Source organism: Tigriopus californicus, chromosome 9 (assembly GCF_007210705.1).
Source record: "Tigriopus californicus strain San Diego chromosome 9, Tcal_SD_v2.1, whole genome shotgun sequence".
Lineage (NCBI taxonomy): Eukaryota > Metazoa > Arthropoda > Copepoda > Harpacticoida > Harpacticidae > Tigriopus > Tigriopus californicus.
The window spans coordinates 12,261,100-12,273,410 of NC_081448.1; the positions used below are offsets into that span (position 1 = coordinate 12,261,100).

The 12,311-nt window shown below is 43.0% G+C and overlaps 1 protein-coding gene across 1 annotated transcript in view; it reads left to right on the top strand.

Annotated features, from left to right (window-relative positions):
• Nucleotides 1–945: 945 nt before the first annotated feature.
• LOC131886504 (bicaudal D-related protein homolog) overlaps nt 946–12,311 on the top strand; it is a 17,178-nt gene continuing 5,812 nt past the window's right edge. The window contains exon 1 of the mRNA XM_059234869.1: nt 946–2,101. Within this exon, the coding sequence (XP_059090852.1) occupies nt 1,778–2,101 (324 nt within the window). The 5' untranslated portion in view covers nt 946–1,777. The remainder of the gene's footprint in view (nt 2,102–12,311) is intronic.

Genomic DNA, 12,311 nt, shown 5'->3' on the forward strand with positions numbered 1-12,311 from the left:
CTACTTTGTGTAATATGATTTCTCATAAAAGTTGTCATGCCATATTTAAACTATAACTCAGAGTGCTGGTCTCAATTCAAATGAACCAAGCTGTAGATGCCAATCGCCGTTTGTGTGATACATTTATGGGTTCTGGTAAATAACGTCAGCAGTACTTATTGGGGTTAGGTTTTTCTCCTTTGAAAATTCCGATGACTCGAGTCGGACAAATTCAGGCTTATACGAGGTTGCACGCAATTGAGGCGTTACTTAGCGCGGGAATAAACTCTGCAAACTCTAAATTTAAAAGCCTCTTTCAACTCGAGACTCCCTCTAGCGGCCAGGTAAACACGGGAAATACGCTTATTCTCTAGCTCACTCCAGCACTCACGAATCATCCTAGTACCTCTCCTTGCAGAACGACTCCGGGCTCTTTCCATCAAAAGTCCTTTGTCACTTATGGTTGGGCGCGCTTACCACTGTTACCCCGTCTAAGGTCCGGCAAGGAGTTCATGCCCGACTGGGCTGAAAACGCTGAAAACCACTCGGTTAAATCGAATCATCAACCTCGCGCTCTTGTACCTTGATCAGCAGGTATTACACGGCGTGACCAAAAGAATAATAAATCAAAAAGAAACCATTCCAACCATCTTCATCTGTTGAGCTTTATTTCAAAAGAGTAAATAAGTAGCTAAAAAAATTAAATAAATCCAGTGCCCTGTTTGGCTTCAAATTTTTCGCTCTTTTTAAAACTCATTGTTTCTTGAAAGACAAAGCTCTCTACGCAGCTACCAACGCAATCTATCTCCATCGATCCCAAAGTCGCCAGCCTTCCCGAGATGTGAGTGCATGTCGCTCTCAGGTAAGAGAGGAGCTACTTGGAGTATCGCTCGATCGTGGAATCGTGTCCGGTGCTCGCCTCTTGATTTGCCGAATCGTCGGGTGTTCGCTCGCTCGCTCACTCGCTCGCTCATACCCACCGTTCTGCCGTACACCGTGTTCATTGCCGTCTTCCGTTCCGTTTCGTGATCTCTTTTTCGCTTGAGACCCACTCTTGTAGCAGTTCTTGTTGTTGTCGTGCTTGACGTGAACCACAGCCAATCTTATGTTCAAGTGAAGTTCAATCGAGTGAGAATTGGTGTTTGACTTGGTGTCCATTGTTGTTATATATATATATTTAAGAATTCATTCACTGAACCCCGTGGAGTGGGAGCAATCGAGGCTACCACGATTCCCGTTTGTTTTCGGATCGGAATGGGGTCCCTAGTTCATTCCGCGTGATTGCTGTGCTATTATTAGCTACTATTGTCAAGTACCTACCCAAGAGCCCGAAGTACTACGTCAGTTGGGATCGCAAATTGCCCAAAATTGAGCTCACGGAAAGAGTGGGCCAGTGAAAAAAGAATCGACCATTCTGCTTCCTTCTTGTGTGTGGTTGTTTCTAAATAGTGGACGTGCGACGTATGTGCGCGTGACTCCAAGGCTGGGTATTTATTTGTCATTGGAAGCCACACGACGGATTAGGCCTTGGGCCAAAAGAAGCCTTTTGGCGACTGGCCTTTTGGGACGGAATTCCAAGCGAGGTGTAGATTATTTCCTTCGTCGGGGCTCGATTCGTTCAAGGACGCGAGGTCCAGTGTGCGTAGTCAAGGCAACCGCGAGTCCTATCGATTTTTCAAATCAGACCAAAGTAATCTAGAATCATTTAGAGGGAACAACAGGACCACCACGAAAGAGAGAACGAGGAGAGGTGGATACTGATCCATGACCTTTCAACGAGGCTCTGCAGTCCTGCAAAATGTCCTCCATGTCAGCGTTGGACCAGCAGGCTTCCAGTGATTCCAATTTCGCCACTAGAGGTCGGAAAGGTTCCGAGCAATACAGCTTGGACGACATTATTTTCGAAATGGAATCCAGGCCGAATAAAATGAATGGGGGCAGCGAATCGGGGGTGTTCTCGGCCGAGGAGAGCCACAACACCGCGGACATATACGCCCAACTGGAACAGAAAGAACGGGATCTTGTGCTCGCCGCCGAGTTGGGAAAGGCTCTTTTGGACAAGAATGAGGAATTGAGCAAGCAGAACGAGAGAATTGCTGAAGACTTTTCCATCAAATTAGAGGTAAGACGGTTTTCTCTGGTTAGATTTTGATCATGAAGCAATTTCTGGCTGACTGAGATGCGTGGTCGCTTTAATTACAATGTGAAAATGAGACAAGTGATACGTTCCCGGACGTGTTTCTTTCATCCATAGATATCTCGTAGTCGACTCGCTTTCCCTGGCGATATAACTTAGCTCCACATCATTGGTGTAATGAAATGTTTTCACTTTGTTCATTCATTAATGAGTCTGAAACCTCACATTGTTCTTGCATTCTGTTAAAAATGTCTCACGTTCTATCAAAGTATGACTGCCATGCATGGAGATAAGAGGGAAAAAGTGTCTGGGTGACATAAATATCGATCCGATCGATTTATATTTGTGCAAGGCTCTGACGTCTCTCATGAGCAGAAGTCCGAGATAACCCCCTCGCTTCGAATTAGTCATTACGAGATCATGTCTCTGTTTGTATGTACTTCGTAGGAAATGTTGCCACATGCGCAATTAAGATGCACACATTAACCCTTAATGAAATAGCTTGCAAATACTTAACTTATAACCTGTATAAGGTGTTCTTTGCGGTTAGGGCAAGAGAGATTGGCAACTCAACAGCTGACACATCTAGTACTTGTTTTTCGTCTATCAGGAAGTTGCCTAATGAAGGAAATGCCAGTGTCTTGTTGAGAAAACTCCTGAGGCAATTCCTGTGACAAGATTTTGATGGTTTTTTTCGCTTTCGGTCTCAGTTTTGATGATAGATAAACGGAAGGCGGAATCCAGCAGTTTCTCAAGGATCGTCAGACACACAATCTCCTAAGCTATTCCATTAAATTGACATTATTTTCGAGCTGAGCAAGGCCTTCTATCACAATCACTGTCGTCCTTCCATCATTTTCAACAGGAGTAAGTAATCCCATTGTTGGCTTGGAACACAATTTGCGCACGATTCAGAAGGCTTTAAAGAGCCCCTTGCGACATAATCAAATGTAAAACCCCATACACGATAGACGATCTCCAGATACAGATAGATTTTGTCTTTGAAAAAAAATGGCTTGGCAAACAAAATCATCTCGACGAACGAAAGTGCTATTGAAGTGATATCTTCAAAGCTCTGTGAGATTCAACTCTAATCATATAAACAGAAGTGTTTTTGCCAAGTCATTTACTGCATGTATGCGTCTTGATTTTCATGCGCTGAAGGAAAAGAAGAAGACGATTCATTCGTCCGGTAATCGAGCTCAATGTTTTTGAACGTGATTCGAAATCCACTTCGCCGCCTGGATTGAGGCCATTTCTGCAAGATACTATTAGATCGGTGCCTTAAGCATTATTCCAAGAGGACACTCCCTTTAGTGTTACTTGTCGTTCACTTCATGTGCATTCTTCCTATACAGATTGATTGCTGCAATCGCCAAATTGGCCAATGCCAATGCAATTTAGCATTCATCTATGATTGTGTAAACACCCAGCACTGACCTTGAGCTCTTAACCAACAATAAATAGTCGAATTCCAATATCGTCAGCCCGTCTCTTGTCCATCAGATGCATGGTCTCTGATGTGGAACTTGGTTTGGCATTTGATATTCAAGTACGTAGCGCATACTGTATGTAATGTTCATACCACCATGGATATTCATCATTATTTCTATCCGGTGTCCACTAGTCAGCATCGAAATGTTCATCCTCCATGAATGTTTATTATGTAATCGACTTGGTAAAATTCAAATTCAAATGCCAACAACCTGCTGGTGGGTGGGATTTCTTATCCGTGCTTCTTTGTCTCAGAAGATCGAGAAGCGAGTGTCAAATTACGTGAACACAGGTCCAAAACATCACGTTCTTTTCTTGACTTGTCATGGCGGAATCGATTTCAAGCCGAGTTCAGTATGGGCTTGATTTCATATCGGACCACAAACCAATGAAAGTTGAACGTCAATTTTGCCAATACAAAAACCAGCGGGACTCCCATTCTGAAAGGGAGCACGTCTTCAGTTAATTAGATGAGTGCTCGTCAAGTCTGCTTGATGGGTTAGGTGTTTGTACGAAGGAAAGTTTTTTTTGTATGTGTGTCGTGATGAACTCCATGATTGATTGCATTGCAACTTTCATCCGCGATTTGGTTCATTGCAAGCTTCTCTTTTCTCTTCTACCTGACTTCATTGCAAGTCCCACGATATATTAAGGGACAGACAGAATGGAACTGCATTGAAATCCAAGTTCTGTTGCTTCAGAAGTCTTTTTAGATACCATAATGTGCCCAACAAAACATGGTGGTCTTTACTAGTTAGGAGCTACTGAACATTATGGGGGGAACCTGTAGGATTACAAGTGCCTTCGAAAAGATTTTAGATCCAACCTGTCATAATTCTCCTAAACATCAGGAGGCACTTGTGTCTCTCCCATTTCGAAGATTGATGTAGTAGCAGATGAACGAAGAACCGATTGGCCGTAACAAAGTCGGGATTGTGACCACCTGAGTTGAAAATCTGGGGGGAGAGAGGAAGAGAGAGAAGAGAAGAAGGTAGTGAACGAGGGGATCTCCCAATTTTCCATTTGAATGGTGATGGGCCTTTACTCTGTGTGCACAGGGGCTCTAGTAGGGATTGACCAAACTTTCACCACAGAGTAAGCAAAACGATCGTTGACGATGATCACATCTGCGAATTGCACCATCATGGCGGTTTCTCTCCTCATTTCCATGTCAAATATGAATAATAATGACAAGATCTTGCCGGAGACTTCCGAAAATCACTGATGTTCAAGATCAAGATCTTCTACCTTCATTGTGGTGGCATCCATTGGTCAACCAAGGTCCGTCCAGCGTTTGGTCATTGCATCATTACCGGTGTTTGTCAGTTGCTGAGGGTGCATTGTCACCACTCTGTCGATCATTTAGAGAGGATGAGGCCAAGTTTTGTCAGATTTACTGATTGAACGTGAGAACAAGCTCTCAAACGATGGACTTCCTCGCCCTCGACGTTTATGAAGAACTACGAATTTTAGCTCTCCTTGAGACCTACTTGGGTGCTAAAGAGTGGAATGCGAAAAGAACTTGAACAAGGGGACACTTGAAATATTGGCGTCCAAGCTCCTTGTTCGATGGACAATCGTTGTATTCAAGAGCTACCTCATTAACATTTTTGAATTGCGCTCATATCAGCACGCACCCCAAGCTTCACATGGGAAATGGCAGCATGGCCTTGTGTTGCAATTACGCGGAGGCCTTGATCCTTAATTTCACTAAACGTTATGAGTTCGAACCGAAAGCCACAAGTGAAAGATATCAAGGTCACCAATTCAGACCCCAATTTCAATCTGTGTTGTAATACACCATTGCTACGTACATTAACTGGATTGGTTGGGAGTACTTGGTTCATGACGGGTAACCATTAGGATTTTGGCAAAGACCGAAAAATTGGGCCAAAACGTCGTTGGTTCATACAATGGTCTCCCCTCTTCAATCCACTTTATGGCTCTGGCTGGTGGACGTGTTCCTCATTCGACATGGAAACCACCACACCCGAAAGAAAATCTTTCTTTAAGCTCCAAGGGGATTTTTTTGTTCTGGGCCAGCCTTTTTGATGTGAACTGTATTTTTCCCCTCCAAGCCAAAGGGGGGGGGGGAGCATGTATTCCATGCTAAACATCAGTCTACCGAATTACGCCAGTTAAAGATCATCTTGGATTTCCGACCATGAACGGAAAGAAGGCATTCACTCACTGCCAAGCGTATCTCACTTTTCCGGATGAGATTCCTCGAGTCACGCCTATTTATGGAGCCTTAAGAAATGTCTTGATACACATTCGAAACTACCACCGTCTCTTGATTTGGCACTCAACTTTCCCCACTATTTATGCAAAGTGAGTCCGGGGATTCTTTTGAATGTGTGCCACCGGCAGGAAGATCATAAAGTAAGCCATAACTCTCACTTTCCTTCAGGTAAGATGGATTGACATATTGCTGAGTGCAATGGTGGATGATGTACCTAATCATTCCCTTGAATCGAGTTGAATTGGACTCTGGCTGCTTGTGTGCAAGTTAGCACGCATCCAGGCACCTTTTAAAGGTCATTGCTTTTGAAATAGTCGGGGCTCAGAGCACTTCGTAAATTATGAATGAGAGCCGAGATGAATTGGCTTTTGCGCCAGACACTACTGTTCATAAAGTATGTGCCATCTGGGAAACGTGGAAGAGACAGATATCATATTTTTTTTCTTTGACACTTATGTTGTCAAAACTGATCCGTAAAGAGTGTTATGGTGTGTCCTAATACCTTCCTACATACATAGATATATATAGGTAGACATGGAAACATGTTCGCTGAAAAATTGGGTCCCATGATTCATTCACCTTCATTCCCCAGAGGGAAACATTTCTTACCAATCTGCTGTAGTATATGTCGTACATACAAGCAACGTATTTCTTGATGTGGGCTGATATCCCAGATAAGTCGAGATAAATGCGACGACGCCCACCAAAGGCATTTTGGCGTTTTTGGCTCGACCAAAAACAGAACATTGCTCACCATTCAGCCCAATACAACTCCAAATTACAAGTACCAAATATGACCGAAAAAGTTGTTGACTAATGTAAGATAAAGGGCAACCTTGGAACGGCCAACCCAAGATGAATGGGCCAAGATCTTGGCCAATCCAATCTACAGGGGTTGTGCCAAGAAAAATTCATGAATTTTCATACTCATCTTCGACATCCCGACCAAAGAGAGCCCATTTTGCATGTAAGACCCCAGTGCACACAAAAAAAATTCTAGTCAAAGGGGATTGAGCAAATGAGCCTTATCGAGATCCCCGGGCGAATCCAATCTTTTTGCGAGTTTGTAACGAGGAAAGCATGAGAAGGGAGAAGGTGGAGGCTTTGAGGGATGCGTGCAAATCATTGGCAAACTTGACAAATGAACGCGTTGAAAGAGCAATGATGATCGCACATCCTTCTCCCCCAACATTGAGAGGTTAATGCTAATGATCACGCCAAAGAGAATATCCACTTCAAAGAGGTACGCCTTGCAGTCACAGGGTACATTTCCTCTTCGTCGCTCTTTGTCGGTACCGTTTTCAATCATTCATGGCGCATGCCGTTTTTTTCTCCCTATCTTTAAAACATAATATGGATTGCTTATGGCGGAATTTACCTCAGAATTCACGATTGAATAAGTGTTCCCAACGCAGTCGCTCAAGCATGACATTACGTGGAAAATATGCGCTTCATTAAATCTCGATGATTTGACTAGATCAGTGGACTACCCACATAACCATGGTATAATCTATTGTCTTGGTTTGGTTGGTGTCTTGTCTTGATATTGGTCATATTCGAATTTGGATAGACCCTCAAAAGCCTCCCACGCCCACCCAAGTTAAGTCAGAGCAATAACAAAGGAATGTCAAAAGTGGCATCCGAGTGAAAACAAGAACATCTTCAAATTTGACGAAAATCAAGCAAACGGAGTAGGAGGAGGGATGGGAAAATTCCCAGAGGAGGACCACCCTCTTGCCGAAGGGTAGAAATCTTCATCGCCTTGTTCATCCCCCTCCCCCCTTTGTCGTGAGCCGAGAGATCTGGTGACTTACTTTCCGAAATTTCACAAATTCTCAATACATATCTGTTGGGATTTGTCCAACTTGGCCTGCGCTTCGTTTGCTATGTATGTCTGTAGATTCTGTATTTAAGTTTAGCTTCATCTAGTGGAGAAGTCTTTCCTTCTGGGATTGAATTAGGTCAAGACCACGGTTTGTACATTTTTTTTAACGTTTCCTTCGTCATGGATGGGAGAAAATCCCTCATCCCAACTCACAGGCATTTCGTACTTCTGTACAGAACATACATTCATTCTTACAATGAATCGAAGACAGGGGCAGGGGAGAGGAGAGAAATCTTTGATTGGATTGAATTAAATTCAATGACTTTGAGTTTGTTCAAGGAATTTCCGAGTGAAATTTACGCTTTGTTCTCACTGGAGGGCCTGAATCATTCTCGCCTTTGTTGCCAGTACTTGTCAGATCGTTCTTATCCTTGGTTGAAATGTGCAAATAAGTCACCAACATGGTTGGGTGGTCTGCAAATTTTAGACATTTCCGAAAAGGACCTTATCATGGCTTGCATCTCCTTTACGCGAAACTGACCCTGTAGCCTACATTCACTCAAGAGCAATTGCATCTGTGGACAATTAACTGACTTACTGTATGTAGCACGATATTCTAACATGAAATGACAACAGTTTTACTGCATGTTGGTAACCTTGGCCAAGGCAAGGCAAATTGCCGACCATGACTTCCACATTGTGCTCACATTGTTGCCGTTCGGTCGGTATTTCACCCGAGACACACCTTTACCGAGTGACCAACCAATGCAACTCTGAGGCTACATGTTCTTTATTTTTAGCATAATTATATCTTAAAGTCACGAGGATCTCTGTATTCACTCCGAAAGAACATCGAGTCATTCAAAGTGGCTAGATTGGAAGAAAAGGCTGTCGTCTCTCAAGTGTTGAAGTGAATCCGGGCAGTTTTGCAATTCTATGAAACGATGCCACGATTCCTTTGGTCTGACATCAGCGATGAGTCATTGCCGGATTCAACTTGAACGTAGAACAGGTGATTGTGTCTGACTTATGGCAGTAGAACACCGAGTGAACTGTGCCTACCATGTGTACTTTTGTCAGGCCCTTGTGTACAACATGGCACAGAAATAAGATCCAGACTGCGCCCGGTGAACCAGTTGTGATCAAGTGATAGGGTATTTACCGCAGAATCTGAGAATGCTGCCCCAGAAGGAAAAAGGCAAACGGGATCTCATTCAATGACTAAGTAAGCCTTCTTTGAGATGTGGGAATTTCCACCTTCCAAATACTAGGTATATTGCACTTGCTTTGAATGTGTTACATCTGTGGAAATTGTTGTGGTGTGAGCGTAAACGAGACCTGAGAACTAGGACCTGCCACATGTACTCGTACGTACATCTATCTACCTGAAGCTGTCTGGTCTTGCCTTGCCATTGGCTTCTTCATGATTACTAATTATAGAAGCCACCGGGTTCGGCCTTCCCAAGGTTAAATCATGCACAAATGTTAGTTCGATTGGTTTGGTTTGTCAAGGACTCGCAGAAAAGGCGTGTGAGTAGACTGCACAATATGAATGCATTGCTCTCCGTTCTCCTTAAAACCAATCCCGCGTTTACCAAATCATGGCAAACGAGGTTGTTGAAGGGAATGATTTACTTGATGTGAAACAACAATGCATCCATCATCCGCCAGTTCCTGATCGGAAGATCGCACTCCCATCACGTTGAGTCATTCCATTAGGCTCGAAAGAAACTTGTGTACAATTATGTTTTCTCTGCCGAATTTTTACCTAGAAAGTGCGGCGTTGTCAGGCCGGCGTGAAGCTGCCAAAACCGGACAAATGTCCGGTCTGACTGAAGTCGCTGAAGATTTTGGCCATGGTGTTGGGTGGGAGGAGGCCTGAGATTCCATTCTCAGTCACACAGAATTTCCAAATAAATTGAAAAAGATGCATTTTATTCCTGCTTCTTGTGGCACGTTCATGAACTTATCCTGACTTCTCCTCACCGGTTGTCAATCACGAAAATGCTGAGATAAATGATGAGAGTGAGAATCTGACAACAGATGAATGAATGCATGAATCGTTCATTTGCCTTGAAAATGCCGATTTCCTTAAGTTCAAATCTGAAATATTTTCAAGGAAAACACTCACACATCCATCTATTCTCCAAACTTCTCCATCCTACCGTATTTCCAATAAATTGATTTATGACCCTCCTTGCCTTTCCTTGGGGATATTTCCAAGCATTGGGATGTTCACTTGATCTTCCCCCAAAACTATCGATGCTCGTTTTTTCATACCCGTCCACCCAAATGCCATTTCATAAACCAGTTTTGGTTCTAAAACCAAAGGGCCTTGAACCTTACCACTTTCGGGCAATCTGGAATCCTGTATTGACGATCCCCACTTTGAATTTGTGACAAATTGTATTTGAGTACTTTGAAATAATTCCTAGAACAAAGCCAATGATTGATAGCCGCGCATCTCAATTCAAAGCATGTCAATTCAAACGAACGGTTCTGGCCTAATATGACCCTAAAACAACGGGGCCTAATCCGGTTCAGAGTAAACTGAGGCCTCCAGGTAAACAAACGTGGTGCTTGCACACAAATACGCTCAAAGTACAGAGCACGTAATGGAGTCATTTAGAGTGGTGGGTTAGGCGTGGGCTTACACGTGAATTTATAGGATTGAAAGGGATTCTTTTTTGTTCTACCATCGTTTCACTTTGTTGAGCGTGTCTAATCTCTGGATGCATGGAGGACGCTTTCATCGTTCCTAGCGGTTAAAGAGTACTGTAGTTGTAGAGTAGGCTTGACAAGGTCCCGACATTTGTTAAATGTTTACTGGTGAAAGTTTCTTTTTCATCCTCATCATGAGATCCTCCTCCTTACTTGAAAGTTCGAATATTGGAAGCTCGAAGCAAAATCAATTGGCTTTGGTTGGAGCAATTCACTCGTAATTACTGAAACATGCATGCTCTGAATAAGTCAACCAATGTTCTGCTCCAATTGAGACATCGATTAACAACCCTGAGACATTCCAGTTCAATTGGAATACTAATTTTATGATTTGATATCGAATCTCATTTCATAACCAGAAAGCGAATTTTTAAATAAAAACGAAAAATTTCTCTCGTTTGGCACCAATTTACCAATATTTAACAGTTGAGGGTCTATCGTTCAAACGAAACCTTGTCATCTGTTGGATGGAGTATCGAACCCCATGACGAATTGGGGAAGTGATCAGAAAAGTAAGTGTTGCCATGGCTTTGGATGAAGAGAGAGAGCCAAGGCGAAGGAAAATGATGACAGAGAACACCTCATTATAGTTACTCAAATCTTCTGAGATTTAGTTGGCACTGGCCAAACTAGGGCAAACGATATGTGGTTTTGAAGACAGGTGGGCAGATAGAAGGACATGTCCAATCCTTGGCAGGTTTTTCTTCAGCCTGAAGCATTTTTGATTGCTTTGAACATCCTTCAGTGTCTAAAACCACCCACCTACTTCTTTTGAACTTGCTGGAATAAGGAGATCGAACGATGATACCCGAGACCTAGTTGCTGTATCAACCTGATCGCCCTTGTTTCCATACTTGATTTTTAATCCCTGACGCTTCTCAATAATCCAGCCAAACGAAAAGTCAGTTGGGCCGGACAACTTTCGCCGAGACTTGTTTGAGCATGATGTATTTTGGGGGCCTTTTAATCGAAGGGGGGCGGTTTAATGGTTGTATTTGTAAAGTGTAAATCCGAAGAGATGGGATAATTTGATCGTTATATGGTCATGCCACGATTCACTCATTAATCCAACCCAACCAAGTTAATCGGTTTTAGTAATTACATTGTACTCTGATGAGGCAATAAGGAAAGGAACAATACTAAAGCCAAAATTGTCAGACTCAACTTTTTGGTCACAGGAAATGGAGAATGTAGATTAGAGATTGGAGTTGAACCAGTTGTCTGAGCATGGTTTGAGGAAGAGACTTCATGATGGTGTTCTTTTAAGGGAGCTCCTCAAGTCTCAGCTGATAACGTTTTCGGTTGAATGGTCTTGTAATAAAGACGCATCTTGGGCATTCGCACTAATTTTATGAAAGAGGCCGAATTATTTCCACTTAACATCAACTCTATGAGAGACTCAAAGATCTCCTTTTTTTACAGCAACCACCTGTTATCTTGTCGCATAGGAAGGAAGTAGAGTGTCCAATCTGACCGCATCTAATGGGATAATCCTCAAGGGTGATCAGTAAAAAAACTGGAGCAAAATTTGTAAAGACTCCCTCCCCTCTGATCTGATTAAGTGTGCAATTGCGAAAGATCCTGTATCCTAGAAAGTGAAAATTTCTCAGTACCAGGATCGATTCTAAATCCCTCTCATCATTTAGGCAAGTAGTTGGCGTGGGGATCCAATGATCGCTTTTCCCGGAAGAAGTCCAATTTAATATCGTTGCGTTATCATTGCCGTTTGGAATGATTACTATCGGTTTCCATCCTTTCGTAGTGTATATCCTGCATCCCTCTGTCATCTTCATCTCCTTATCATCGTCATCCTCTTCTATCAAGGCAGGCTATCAATTCCATTCCGCCTATTTCGTGAACCTGCCAAGTGAAAAATCTCGATCCATTGTAGTCAGTATGCATGCATGAATGCC